Below are 14,677 nucleotides of genomic sequence, written 5' to 3'. Positions count from 1 at the left end.
TTTTACTCACCTCAGTTGTGTGTTAGTTTAAATTTAATAGAAGAAAGACTTGGCCCCAAAAGATTGGAAAGAAAATTTCCAAATGTGAGTCCTGCATGTTTAGAAATGGAAGTTTACTTAGGTCCATGATTTTTCTTTACGTAACCTTGGGGCTGCTTCTTATGCTTCCAGTTGCAAGAAAAGAACAAGTATTCCTCGTGGCCTTAGTTTGCTCTTACCCCAGTCCCAGTCACCTCCTCAAAGAGAAGCACTGCAAGCACTAAAGTGTTAACCCCGAGGACCTGGGGGCTCTCTTCTGCCCCCTTGAAAATCATCACACAACAGGCTGCTGAACTGCGTCCGTGTTCCTTCCAACCTAAGATTGTGCAAGAGCTAAAGTGGTGGCAGAGAAGCAAAAGTTCCTTGCAGGGTGGGTGTCAGTGCCAGCTGCAGGCTCTGTGCCTGGGGGCTGCCTTCCCAAGTCAGGCTGTCCCCCTCTGTTACACCAGAGGAAGTTGGTCTGCACGTAATTTGCTCCTTTCTCAGTGTGTAGTTGCTTAGGGTTATAAAGCAGATGGCTGGAATTAAACAACTGACTTGAGGCTACCTAACTTTTGTTTTGCAGCTGAAATTTCCCGTGCTGTTCCTGTTTTTTAGTGTTTGGGTGTTTGTTTTGGTGGGGGTTTAACAGCTGTATTTATTTATACTGCTATTCTATCATGGGTATAACATGCAGACTCAAAACTCACAGCAGGCATGCCATCGTAAGCTCTTTCCTGGGGCACATCACCTTCAAGAAATGGCAAGGAGATCCATTAAGTTCCAGCACCAAAGAGACTGAAATAATTCCATGAGGATGCATCTCCTAAGAGGAAGATGGCAGAGGCTGAGATGCTCCTGCATGGCCGTGGACTGGGCAGTCAGGGACCGCATGTCCGCAGGCTGCTGATCCCAGTGACAGGCAAAAGCAAGGCACAGTCTGTCAGAAGCCATTCTGTGGCATTTTCAGCCTCTCTCTCTCTGATGAGGCCCTCATCTTTCCCAGAGAATTACTTCTCTAAGGATCCATTTTCCAGCTATTTTCCTGCCTCCAGCAGCACATGAGCTCCCATGAGCAGCAGTGAAGGCGACCATTGGGGGTCTTCAGCTCTGCCAGGGGAAGGGTACAGGAAGGTCATTTGTTACCTCTGCTGATGGTGCTGGGGGAACAGATAGCAATGTGAGTGTTTTTATGATGTGGAAGAAAGGTAGGGTGCAGAAAAGAGCAAAAAAAATATTGCATCTGGATTTTTTATTTAAGATAGAGTGCCGTCTTGTTGAAGTAAATCACAAGTGCTTCTTCCCAGGGAGGAAATACAGGAGAATAAAGGTCTCTCCAAGGAAGAAAGCCTGGAGGAACCAAGGGGTCAAGCCAGCACTTTCCTGCCAGGCTAAGGTGCCTGTATCACCCAAAGGCCTGGGGTTACCTGCAGCCATCTCCAGCAGGAGGGTGTTCCCCACCCTCACAGGCATTCCCAGGTGCTGTCTTTGCAGAGCTGCTTTTCCTCAGGAGCATGGTGGACATCATGCCCATTCTTCCCAGGGCAGCTCTGGAGACTCAGGATTATCTTCCCATGTTTTCTGCTCTTCCTGGCTGAGCTTCCCTTGCTTTGCTAGTGATGGGTCCGCCCCATCCTGCAGAAATGGAGCATCCTCAGGAATGGTCTGTCATGTTTTGCCTCTGTGTTGGCCTTCCCCAAGGAACAGGGGGGAGTAAGCTCCACCCTGAGGCACTGACTCCTTACAGCTGGTGCAGTGCTCCAGCCCTGTACTGACCCAAACCTCACGTCTCTGAAAATAGCACCTGTGTTGAAGGGTGGACTTTTGGCACTTGTCTTCATTTACACCATTATTAAACAAAAGAACTACTGGGAAGTGTTGTCAAAAATGTGGTGTCTTTATGAGCAGAACAGACTCTCTCCTGATCGTTCAGGAAACGAGGGCCTCAACTCTCAGCTGGTATTGTTTTTCCCCAGGAAACTCCCAGTTTAGTCTTTCCTAACAATTATCAAACCTTTCCCACCATTATCAAACCTCACATGGGCCCTTGTGACTTTGTTGTCTCTCTGCAGAAACCAGTGGCTTTGTAACCCCACCACTGTTTGGTTAAAACATAAATATTTATCCTATGCCCAAGGCAAAGCATTGCTGCAGAGCCACGATCACCAAGTAGGGTTTTTTTGTGCCAGTGGCTGTGGCCTGTTGGAAAAAAACCCCTCATTGCCACATCCAAATCTGTCCAGCCAGCACAGGCCAAAAAATCCTAATAAAAATCTGAGGTGTAAGGAAGAATTAAAGAGCAGTTTGTCAGCTCTAGGAGCTCCAGAGAGATTGTTCCTCACAGCAATTATCAGACAAGACATTGATGGTGCTGTGTAACTTTTTAAAAAATTCTTTTTGTTTATTTTTTTCTCTCTCGATTCTGCTGCTGTGCTTCTTCTGCACTTCTTTGCACTCTTGGATTTCTCAGCTTCTCTGAGCTGAGCTCCTTGGGGATACTCCCTCATGGGGAGTCCTGCTTATCACAGTCCTCCGAGTCAGGACAAAAACTCCAAAGCTCGTTCGGATCTTGTTTCTCATGTTTATTAGGATGTTATCACAAAACTTGGCAGGTCTCTCCAGACTATCTGTACAAGTTCAATTCACTGCAATCTGGCTCATTTCTTTCTGCTGGTATAAAATGGCCTTGTGGCTCACTTAGGCCTTTGAAGATACAAAATGGCCCTGAACCTCAAACCACGCAGTTCTTTTATCTTTACACTCATTCTTATCTAATTAACAGTAGACACATGTATTATTTTTCTTAATGACCCAATGACCCAACACCTGTATGCTGCACTGCAGCATTTTCTATCCAATCACCTACTATTACCCAAAAACCTCTAGAAGGACATGAAGAAGAAGAAGTAAAAGAAACAACACTAAATCCTCCATCTTGTCTTCTGCTTTCTAAACTATTTTAAACTCTAAACTTTAACTTTTTCACACAGTGACTTAAGAAATCTTTCTAATCTACACGCTCACACTTTTGGCTTTTTCTATCTAGCTTTAACAATTGTTTTCAAGTATAACCATGAAAACATTTTCATCAATTTCCTGTTCTATGAAATTCAGTGTTTTTCTGGATCTTAGAGCTAAGCATCAGAATTCTGCAAGGGCACACACTCTGTGTTTCAGACTCCAGCAGTGCTGGTCTGGTTTACAGCATTAGAACTTTGGAGGGGAGAAGTGTCCTGGTGTGGTTGGAGCAGAGGTTTCTGTTTCTAGTCTGACCCCAGAGAGGCAGGTGGAGTACAGGCAGAGGAGAATACACTTGTCAGGTCTGGGTCATAGCAGTTGGTTAAATTATGTTTGGTTTTTTTTGTTTTTTTGTTTTTTTGTTTGTTTGTTTTTTTACTTTTGGCAGGAATTTTATGCAAGTCACACTGTGTGAAGTATGAGATGGGGGATGATGCACTCCTGGCCATGGATGCATCGCTGAGTTCCTAACTCAAATCCCAGCCTTCACCTGGCATTTTAAACAAGATCCAGGTGGCAGGCTCAGGGCTTCACTCAAGCAAATGCATCATGAGAAAAATCAAGTGTGAGAAAGCTTAGATGAAAACCAGTTAATTAACCCTTTGAAGCCTGTGATGTATTGAACAGTAATTTGTCTTAATCATTATTGCATGGCTGGCTTTTAATACCATTTGGCACCAGTTTTGATTTTTTTAAGAGATGGCTTCACATGTGGTTTTGCTCCTTGTTTTTTGTTGGTGAGTTACCTGTGGGCAATCTTTATAGGTGGTGTTTCAGGGTTTCTTTAAGAGAAAGAATTTACAGCTGTTAGGTGTATTAACCAAAAATTAAGACATTTCACTGCATTATACAGTCTGTCTGCTAACAAAAAAAGGGGGATTGGAATATTTTTTCTCCATATTGTATCTGAAAAGAAAGCTCTTCGTAGAGTTAAAAGAAATTCTTACTGACCTTTCTTCTCCTGAGTGTTTTCCAGGTCTCTGGCTGCTGCCCAAACACTCCCCCTCCCGGTGTTACATCCGGTCACAGATCCCTCTCATGCACCCTGTGCCTGCTTGTTCCCTCTTTGAATACTTTTGGCAACCATCCATGCCCTCATCCTGCAGCCCTGGGATCTCATGGTTCCCCTCTGATCCCATTCAGCAATACTGAAACCCATGAGGGAAGCTCCACCAGAAGCTGCAGGACAAGTGGCACGTAGCTGCATCTGAAAATAAAGCAGCAATGCCAGCAGCAGAAATCAGCTACTGTGTAAAGTAGAAACTGTTTAGTGTCATGGACTGGCTGAAACATGGAAGTTGTGAAGAGAGCAGGGAAAAGGTGAGTCACCCTTCCTGTGCTGGTGAAGAAGAAAAGATGAATCGTCCTTCCTGGTTTTAATGTTGGTTGTTTGGGTTTTTTTCTCCAGTTTGCTGCTTTCCTGCTCTCTGGAGGTGGATGGAAAACTTCTTGATGAGAATTAAAAAATAAATCTGTGCTGGGTTCATACTCAGGAAGCTGATTTAAAAACCAGTTCCACAGAAAAGTTAATAAATCAGTGAGGAGTAAGCTATGTTCTTTCATAAACAGTGTGAAAGAGCAATGAAGTATCTTGGTGTTCTTGAAAAAACAGCAAGACATGGTGGTAACTCCCACTGCAGTGATCCCTGCAAAACAGAGATGTGATGGGAGGCTCAGGGGCTGGAGTTGCTAATGGGATAGGCAGGGAGGCTGCTGTGACAGCTCCAAGCAAGGGTAGATAATTACCTGTACGGCTCATCTCGGTGGAGGGGTGGCTGAGGAGATTAATGCACAATTATGGATTCTGCTGATGTCACTATAAAGGTTAATGCACACCAGAGTGCATCCAGAAAAGTTTCTAAAAAAGGGATCTTGAGCAACCAGAGTGGGCTCTAGGACAAATAACCTGAAGGATGCTTCGAATTGTAAGGAACCTGAAACAAAGTTCAAAGGATTTTTCTTTTTACCTGCTATTCAGAGAGAAGCTGTGCTATTTCTGTAAATCAGTGCCGAGACTGTGACATCAATCACATGCCCAGGAAGATGGAAACTAAGTTTGAGGATCCTCTCCTGGCTGAAATCAATAAGGAGAGGTGTTTTAGGGCTTAATATCTCCATGTGGCAGGAGCTCTCCCGCAGAATTGCCAGGAGTGAGGCAACAAACTTCCCTCCCTCGAGCTGGCTGCTTCCTGCAGACTGTCGTGCTGCTCCCTTTGAGCCAGGCAGGAGTTTTGACACCGAAACATTTAAGTGCTGTTGGGTGAGTGTCCTGCAAGCCTTTGATTAGAGCAGTGCAGTGCTCATTAGACTGACTTGTTTTAGCAGCTGTCCAAAACAGGAGAAAAGAGAAATCATTAGAAGTATTAGAAGTACTCTGTGTTGTTATTTCAAATATTATGACCCATCATTGTTTTGGCAGTCTCTGAACAATGGCATAAAATGGGCTGAGTAATGTGACCCAGTGTCCAGAAAAGCCTTATCCCAGAAAACAAGGGTGGTAAATCACATGATGCCCCATGAGATGGGGTGTTTTGCCAAATTACTGCTTCAGGGGAAGCGAGAACAATTTCAGTAACTGGAATGTTGCTTCATCAGGATTCCCATTGCACTTTCTTCCCCACCTCCTACCTTGCTGTTTTCATTTTTAATTGGTGATGTCTACCAAAGTCTGGCAGTTACCTCTATTTGCTGCCAGAGGAGCCTATTTTTTATCGTTTTTTTAAGAGCTTAAAAAACACTCAGGAAAATGGGAAGGCTTCAGAGCCTCTTTCAACTACCAGCAGACAATCCTTTAGAGTCCACTGCAGACAAAACCACAACAGCCTTTCAGTCTCTGTTGAATTTACCTCAATGCACTGTTCTCTGTTTTGCACCATGTGAGACACAAGACCAAAACACCAGCAAACTCAACAAGGACAATTTTTTTTTTGGCATGGCAATGCAGCACAAAACTTTTCACGCTGTGCCTCTAGAACACCTGTCCAAAATGGCCAACAGGTATGTTGGAGCCTTGTGTGTTCGAGGCAAAAAACGACCACCTGCAACAAGCTGGAGGTAGATCAGCCAGCTTATGTCACCTGCAAAGATTTGAGGATATGATTTTGTCCTCCTCACCATGCACACAGGTCATGTAATTGATTGTATGATTCAGTGCTGTTTAAATACACTTGTAACTGTGGTTGCTTAGGCCACATGGATGCTGCAGGACTGTTTTATAGCCCGTAGTAGTTCTACAGTAATGCAGCTGAAACACTTGGGAAGGATTATTTTATTGGGATTTTCCTATAAATGTCTGATTCTGTTTCTTTGTGACTTTGAGCTCTCTATTCCAGCTGCTGCCTTCTACCAAGTGTGGCTAATAACAGCACCAGTAACAGCTGGGCAATTAATTCTTTAACAACTGTAAAATACTCTGCTATGAACAGAAGAGGATTTTGCCGTGTATTTCTCCATGATTTTTCGAGGCTGAGTATACCATTCCTTGAAAGTAGCTGATTTCTGAATAGAAACAGAAATAGAAAACAGAAATAAAAATGTTGAATCCTATCCCTTCCACATTCATTTAGTAATGAAGCAGGGACTATGAAATATTTTAATTTTAGCTCTGGCTAACAGAATTTTGGCACACATTTTATAGGTCTTTACAAAGGCAGGTTGAGCAGGATTGGACAAAGACCATCACCGCCACATGTGACCTGGTCCTGCCGAGAGCTGCCAGGTTTTCATTTGCCCTGGACACAGCTGAGTGTGGAGACATCTTTGGTCACCAGCCTGCCTGTGCCCAAAAGTGCACATGGTTAACAACCAATGAATGAGTGGTCTCATGCAGTTTCACAAGTCTGAGAGACAGGGTTTTGTCTTGGCTGTTCAGACCACCATGAGGATATTCAGAGGTTGACTGGCTATAGAGACGTATTTCCAAGCAGCTTGAAGTCAGATCTTATTTCTTTATATTTAAACATAATCCAAGGAAAATGAAGGACCATTTTCATGAAATAATTATTTGATAAAAATGATGAATGGAGAAAGAAAGAACCATTACAAGAAAAGCATAAATTAATATACATACATCCTTGAACTGCACTACACCATCAAATCCCAGCTTGCTTCCACAGCCTATAGATTATTATACCTGTACATGCCACACTAAAACCAATTAGTTGCTTGTCCATTTGAACTCCCGAGCTTACACTGCTCCTGATCAGCCATTCCTTTCAGTGCCGTCCTGCATTCCCAGCCAATGAACATGTGATTCATGCTGAGACAGAAGCAGCAAGGGGCACATCCAAGCTCCCCCCATGTGGGGATCATCCCATCTGAATAGGTGCATCTGGGCTGGGAGCTGAAGCACGAAGAAAACTTCTGTCCCTTGCACACATCTCTGTTATAATCCATAAGTGTTAAAAAACATCCTTGCTGAACCTCTGGACCCACACGAGCAGTGGATGAGTGGAACACGGTGACAGTGGGACAAGCTGCAGCCAGAGATGAGAGTCCAAGAGATACAGCCAAAACTGCTCCACAACGGGAGTGTTGCTCAGAGATCCTCCTGGTGGATTTTGGCAGCGAGGAGCTGGGTATTTCACAGTGTGTGCCAGCTCCAGCTCTGCTCCTTGTAGGGGGTGCCTGGAGGCTGGAATCCTCCGTGACAAACCTGCTGGCAGCCGTGAGTGGGAAGGGTCCATTGAGGTTCAGGTTTGCTCTGGAGCTCACCTCCTCTCTGCCACCCCCATGATGGGCTGCTCCTGGGATAAGGAGCTCTGCTTTGAGCCCCGCAGGAGCATTCCCAGGATGGCCAGGACTTCTTGCAGGCCCTGGCCACTGTGGGCACTGCAGCCCCGGAGCATCCAGCGGTGCTTTGCCAGCCCCCCCAGCCGCAGCATCTCTCCCAGCTTGGCAGGAGCCAGCGCTCCTGGCACGTCCTGCTTGTTGGCCAGGAGCAGCACAGGGATGCCAGCCATGCCGGGGTGGCTCAGGGCCTCCTCCAGTGCTGCCATTGCTTTGGCCAGCTGGGACATGTCCGTGCTGTCAAACACGAAGATGAGGGTGTTGATGTCCTCCAGGTAGTTGGGCCAGCTGGCCCGCAGGCTGTCTTGTCCGCCAACATCCCAGAGGGTGAAAGATATGCCACAGGGTGTTTGCAGAGATTCCACGTTGAATCCCACCGTGGGGCAGGTCTCCACAGCCTGGCCGCTCTTCAGTTTGTACAGAAGGGTGGATTTGCCAGCAAAGTCGAGCCCCAGCATGATAACTCGAGCATCTCTTTTCCGCCAGCCTTTGGAGATCAGCTTCCCCATCAAGATACTGCCGCAGCTGGGGGGGGAGGGAGGGGAAAAGCAGCCAAAAAAAAAAAATAGCAAGCAAGCGTATTTCCTCGATGATGTCAGAAATGAACAGAGTGCTCAGTCCTGCCTCTCCGAAAGAGCGCCTTAGGTTTGCTGAAGAAAAGTGGGCAGCCGGCTTTTGCTTCTCTCTGTAACTCAAGTGAGGTGAGAGCGATTATTGATGAGGTGTGGAGCAGAGTCAGGGAGTGATGTTCAACACAGCAGTTTCTACACCCCAGCTCCGCTGCTGCTCACTTGTTTTCATTCAGGACCCGAAGCGATTGGTGCGAAAGAGAGCTAACATTTTGCAGGAAGAGGTGGAGAGACTGTGGAGCAAGTTTCCTCCTCACCACATAAATAAATAAATGAGCTTCTGTTCATTGGCTTGTCTAGGAGAAATCCACCCCCGCCTGGACAGGACAAGGAGGAACCCGGGTTTCAGATCAGGGTTACGCTGAGAATTTGCTGAATCACAGCTCAAGGGTGGGGATTGAAAGCCTCTTGAGCAACAAGACAGCGATTTTTCTGTCAGTCTTACGTTAAAAAGTAGAAAACAAATCACTCTTTCATCAGCTTTTACTACCTTTTGTGTAAATGATAACAACAGCAATTTTAAAAAATGCACACAAGCATGCTTTTTTAACGTCTCACTGAAATACGAGTCAAAATGCCATTCCTGAGGCAAAAATCCATAAAATTCTTTACATCAAAGTATTTACGACATCTGAACTTTTTTAAGTGAAGCAAAGTCAGTCCTCTGTGGCTGAGGAGGTACAAAAATCCCCTAAAAGAACAGAAAACTGTTTAACAAGACAGCACCCCTTGCACTTTACATGCCAGAGGCAAAAATGTGCTGCTGTGACAACTCCCAGACTCGCTTGTGCAAGAGCGGCTGATGACAGCCAGCAGAGTCCCAGCAAAGCCAGTGTTTATCTCCCCTCTTTATTGGTTGGGTTTTGCTCCTAAGACGCTGCTCAGAGGTGTGCAGAGCTCACCTCACAGCAGTAAGGCAGAACTGATCTCTAGCCACCTTTATCTGAGACAAAAATGGGATTTACTCCTGCTTCCCTGGGGCCACAGGGGAATTTTTAATGCATCTGTGGGAGATGCGGTTTCCCCAGCAATAATCCCCACGACACCTCCATGTCACAAGCATTGCTGGGGATGAAGTTCAGCACAGCATGTGGAAGGGACTCTCTGGTCAGTTGGCCACTGAGAGGCATATTTCTTCCTCTGGGGACAAGATACTTCAGTTTTCCATCTTTTAACAGAAAGGAAGATGCATGAGAAATAAAATAACACAAGGAGTTCCGCTCACTTAGGCTGCATGGGATTGCAAAGGGTCCAAAATGTTTTGCAAGATACCTCGGTGATAAATATCTCTCCCATTGTTAACCCACAGAGCTGGCTGGCACCGGGAGCCTCCACAAGATTTATGCAGCTTGTGGATGTGTGAGACAGGTTTTAACAATCGTGGAATACCAAGTTGGAAGGACCTCAAGGATCATCTGGTCCAACCAACCTTTCAAGGCAAAAGCATGGTCTAAAAGAAGCTCAGCACCCTCTGCAGCCAAATCTTAAGTGTCCCCCAATGCTGGCAAACACACTGATCCCCTGGGGAGACTATTCCAATAGCAGATTGTTCTTGTTGTGAAAAGTTATCCCCTTGTGCACAATCAGAATTTCCCAAGGAGTAAATTGTACCCATTGCTGCTCATTTTTTCCATAGACTCCTTGTAAAAAGGGATCCTCCATCTTCTTTGCAACCACCCTTTAAATACTGAAACACAGTGATAAGGACTTGCATACGCCTTTTTTTCTCAAGATTCAACAATAAAATTGTGCAGCATATGTTCACATGTGGTCTTTTCTAAAACCAGTCTGTAAGTGCAAAATTGGCAGAAAGCTCTCTGGATGTGGATAAAAACAAAGAGAATTGTAATATGCAGTGGATTCTGGCCCTTCAGGGCACTGCTTTCACACCCTGATGTGTGTGCTGCTGTCTGAGGGTTATCCTTTTGTCCATATTCTTAACTTTTTAAAATAAATCCTTGATCTGCTTGTTCACCATTTTGGAATAACCTTCCTTCCCATATTTCACTGTCCTTTGAGATCAGTATAGCTGGTATTTTTAGACATAACTGTGGGTCAAGTGAATTGTGTGTTGATCTTTTCTTGTTTCTCCTGCCTTTGCTGCTGCTCATCTTCCCTGAAACTTGGCAGGTAGCTGTGACACACATCTATTTAATCTGACCAGGCATTCACAGCACTGTAATTTCTTTCAAGTAAATTAAAATATAGGTACAGGAAGCAAGGGTGGAGACTCTACCATTCAGTGAATAATTGAGCATTTGAAATACGATGTGATGGAGTCTTTGATTGCATCACTCCCTCACATGCTACAGAAGAAGGCTGCTTCTAAAAAAAAAAAAAAAAGAAAGAGAAAGAGAAAAAGGAAAAAGGAAGAAATAAAGCCAGAATAAAGGATCCAACTAAGCACAGTTCTACTGATGATTCCCTTCAGGTTTTCTATGGCACAGAACACAGTAATCCATGGGCAAATAGAGGAAAGTCTATGTTCTTTTTCTTTTTAACATGTTTATGCCCTATGTATTGAACTGCAACCTATTTTCTTTCTTCCTAACAATTATTCCAAATACAAGGTTCAAATTGTGCCTACAGAGCCTGTTCCACCCACAGCTATTTTACAGAAGCATAGTATTTCCAATAAATAATACATAGGAGCAATTACAAGTCTTTTTAAGATAGAATGAAAGAAAATAAAGTAAAAGCAGACAAGATTAGTTCTGAGTGCATCTATTGCTGGAATAGAAAGGCCAGGTACTAAATAATTCAGACATTGTGTTCAAAGACAAGGACAGCCCGTATTCAAGCTGTGTATTCTGTGGACAGAATAAATGTTCTTGTCTTGTATTTCATGTCCCCAAATTCTCAGGAGCAATTCTAGTTCCATTTATAGTTTCACAGAATTTCAGTCAATTTATTTGTTTGCTGTTTTTCAGGCATGCGTTTCTCTGCTTCCTAGATATTCATCCCAAAATAAGCAGTATTCAGTACTAGTAATATAGGAGAGAATCCCCCCTCCTTCCCAAGCCCCAAATATTCCAATTACAGAGATTTTGTCCTGATCCTTATATTAACTCACATTTGTTCCAACCTGTGGCACCTCTTTGGAAGGCAGCTCCAGGGAGACAACCCTTCACAGAGCCAGGAATAACAGGTGTAGTTCTGGTCCTTACTGTGAGTGTTCATCCAAATGGCATCTGCTTGGAACAACAAGTACATCTCAGTCCAGCCAGTGTGCGTCCCCATCCAGACATGCATGTGTCCCTGAGAAAAGCCACCAAAGCCACCATGCATCCAGCCCTGCCTGTGTTTTCTGCAGGATCTCTTCATTGTATCATATGTGGAAGGCATGGAGGGCACGTTCAGACCAGCAGCTGGTGAGAAAGCCCGCTGGGCACAGGCAGGTGTCTTGACCTGGAGAGTCCACCTGTGACCTGGCAGTCACCTTGAAGGGGACTTCTCTCTTTTTGGCCTGTGAGAGTTCCTTGCGGACCTGCTGGGATCACTGGATTTGACCTAGCCAGGGCCCCAGGCTAAAACCACAGCAAAGCCAAATGTGATGGTTCATGCTTAGAGAAATTTGGCCTTTTTCTTTTCTGCATCCTGCTCCATTCCTCTTGTTCTGCCCCCGATTTCTGGTGTGCCCACAGGAAACTCACTCCTGCTAACAGACTCACGCCAGTTCACCGGGCACGAGCCTGTCGTTCCGATTGGGAACGGCTTTAAAGAACGACATGAACTCTCAAGGGAGTTTCAACACGAGAATTCTCTAGTTTATTGCTTCAGGCCTGTCTTATAGACAGATACGTGGAAAGTACAGAAAGGAAACTCTTATTGGTTAGCAAAGTGCTACATCACCATCATTGGTCAGGGGCACTCATCACCCCCCTGGCCTTCTCCTGCAAGAGAAAACAAGACTGCAAAACAACACCTGCAAGGCTGTTTAGCGTCCCTGAGAATTGTTTTAATTCCTTCTCATATTTTTCCCAGGCCACTCTCTCAGGCAGCCTGAGGAGCTATGTGGCCTGCAATCTGTACAGGCACTGTGGTTCAGATTTAGCATCCATACGAGCCCAGGAAGCTGCCAGTTGCATCAGGGTCAGAGGGTAGCTGTGAGAGCTGGCAGCTGAAGGCAAGCTGCTTCCTCCCCAAGACAAATTCCCAGAGGCTTGAAACATGGCTTAGCATAGTCTGGAAGTTACACAAGGCAGCCACAGGCTATGACATGCCCTAGAAAAGCCTGCCTGCAGTGATGTCTCTTGACAAGGTATGATAGCCTGAAGTTGTACCAACACCCTAAAGTTCAGAATGGCAGGACTCAGGCAACAAAAGACACATCAGATGTTAAGCACTTGTTCTTCAGGTGCCCAACAAGCATTCTGAGAGGTGTTGGTACCTCCAGGGCATTCCTGGTGGGATTTGAAACAGGACATCATTCTCATGCCCAGCTCATCCCGAGGTCCTTGTTTTCCCCTCATTTCCTGGGACAAACATTTTGTGAAGGAAAATGGGTTTTGGTAGCATAACTGGTAGCAGATAGAACTTTCCAAAGTTAACTCTTTCCAGCAGGGAACAACTCTAGCTAGAAAGCACAGAAACTCACCTGCTACACCCTTGCTTGATGCCATGTCACAGTTTCCAATAGAGGAAGCTTGGTCCTTGTCTCTTCTCAGTGGGGTGGGGACCTGTCTGGCCCGCTGGGACCCATCCCTGGGTTGCAGGACAGCAGCCTCTAGGACACAAGCATGCCCAAGGGTGTGAGATCCTGCTCAACACAGATGCCTGATGGCCAAGGCTGGTGGTGTCCTGCATGTGCCCCAAGCCTGCCTGCTCCCTGGCTGGGGACAGTGGGACAGGTCCTGACCATCAGACCTTGATGTAACTCCCTGCACTGCACCCTGACAACAAGGTGAACATGGAGAAATGTGGCACAGAGAAAAGACTTTTCCCCTCATGTTTTCATCCCTTAGCTGGCAGGTGCTTCAACAGCAGGATGCCATTGAAAGGAAAATTCTTTGTCTTGATTTGATTTCTGCTTGTATTACTATGTCTTTTGTATATAACTGTAAAATATTTTTCATGAATATTATTACTCTAGTCTCTGAATTTATAATTTCCAAAGCTGCTTAGAATTTTATCAGAATGCAAGTGCTCTCTCTAGACATACTTGCAACCAAAGTTGCCAAACCAAAGTTGCCAAACCAAAGTGCAACCCAAACTGTTTTAGTTTTTCCCACATAAATAAGCAGTGCTCTGTATTCTTCTATGTCACTGAAACTCTCATTCCAGGTCCTTCTTCATATGCCTTAAATTTGCAGATCTCCTCCTCCTTGGCCCCCAACATCTTAGCTTTGTCTCCTCAGGACAACTTAAAACTAAGTTTCTTTGGCATCTTGCCTGATCCTGACACCATTATTCCCTTTCCTGATACTATTCATTAACCCTTCTTTTTACAGTTGGTCTCTATCCTAGCTTAGGTTGTACACTCATCTATGCCACATACTGCATAAGCCATTTTCACCTTAGAAACTAATTAAAACACAGCTCTGACTATTGTGAGAGGCCTTAAGCTCAATTCTTCATTATTATTGTCTCTAGTTGAAGAGAAAAAAAAAAGGAGCAAAAAATGTGTATGCTTACAAAAACATCACTGTTACGTGTGCCAAAAAAAGGCTCCTGTATCCTAAGATGTGCTTCTCCATCTCTTGGATGTAAAAGCCATGAAGCAAGGACGGGCTTTTGGGGGGCTTTTTTGGTATTCCTTTGTTTTCTATGGAGAGGAAGCCCTAAAGATCTAAGGATGCTTAACCCTACTCCCTACCTGTACTAAATATTATATAGCTAATATCTTATCTGTTACTTTCATGGGAAGTAAAAATTATACTTTGGAGATATGCTGATGAAATTAATCTCTCTGGATTAGTCTGGAGGAAATACTGCTTTGCAATACATAAATACATCTCCCTTTAAGGTGGCCTTCCCTTGTTCCAGCTCCACAGCAAGAAAATGGGATTAAAATGACAGTGCAAGCTTGGACCTGAAAATGTACTTTGTGCAACTTGACAGGCTCCAGAGCAACAACGGGGTCTCACTCTCAGTGCTCCTCAGATTCAGGAGGTTTGGATGCAAAGTTTTGTTTTATCATTTGTTTTAATTATTTGCCTTCCCTTCCCTGTTTAGAACATTTTATACCAATAAACAAAATTTACCGAAAAGATACTGGAAATTAG

General features: G+C 44.7%; 1 protein-coding gene across 1 annotated transcript; it reads right to left on the bottom strand.

Annotated features, from left to right (window-relative positions):
• Positions 1-6,286: 6,286 nt before the first annotated feature.
• ARL11 (ARF like GTPase 11) lies at positions 6,287-12,211 on the bottom strand. The gene has a single exon (XM_023942832.2). The coding sequence runs from the start codon at positions 8,331-8,333 to the stop codon at positions 7,746-7,748; it is 588 nt and encodes a 195-aa protein (XP_023798600.1). The 5' UTR covers positions 8,334-12,211; the 3' UTR covers positions 6,287-7,745.
• Between the last annotated feature and the right edge of the window lie 2,466 nt (positions 12,212-14,677).

This window comes from Cyanistes caeruleus, chromosome 3, assembly GCF_971803275.1.
Source record: "Cyanistes caeruleus chromosome 3, bCyaCae1.hap1.1, whole genome shotgun sequence".
Classification (NCBI taxonomy): domain Eukaryota; kingdom Metazoa; phylum Chordata; class Aves; order Passeriformes; family Paridae; genus Cyanistes; species Cyanistes caeruleus.
Note: the sequence above shows the minus strand (reverse complement) of the source record. Positions and strands in the feature narration are given on the sequence as shown.

What these genes read in the sequence shown, in the direction of transcription:
- ARL11 (XM_023942832.2), bottom strand. Translation starts at nt 8,333, where the DNA reads ATGGGGAAGCTGATCTCCAAAGGCTGGCGGAAAAGAGATGCTCGAGTT.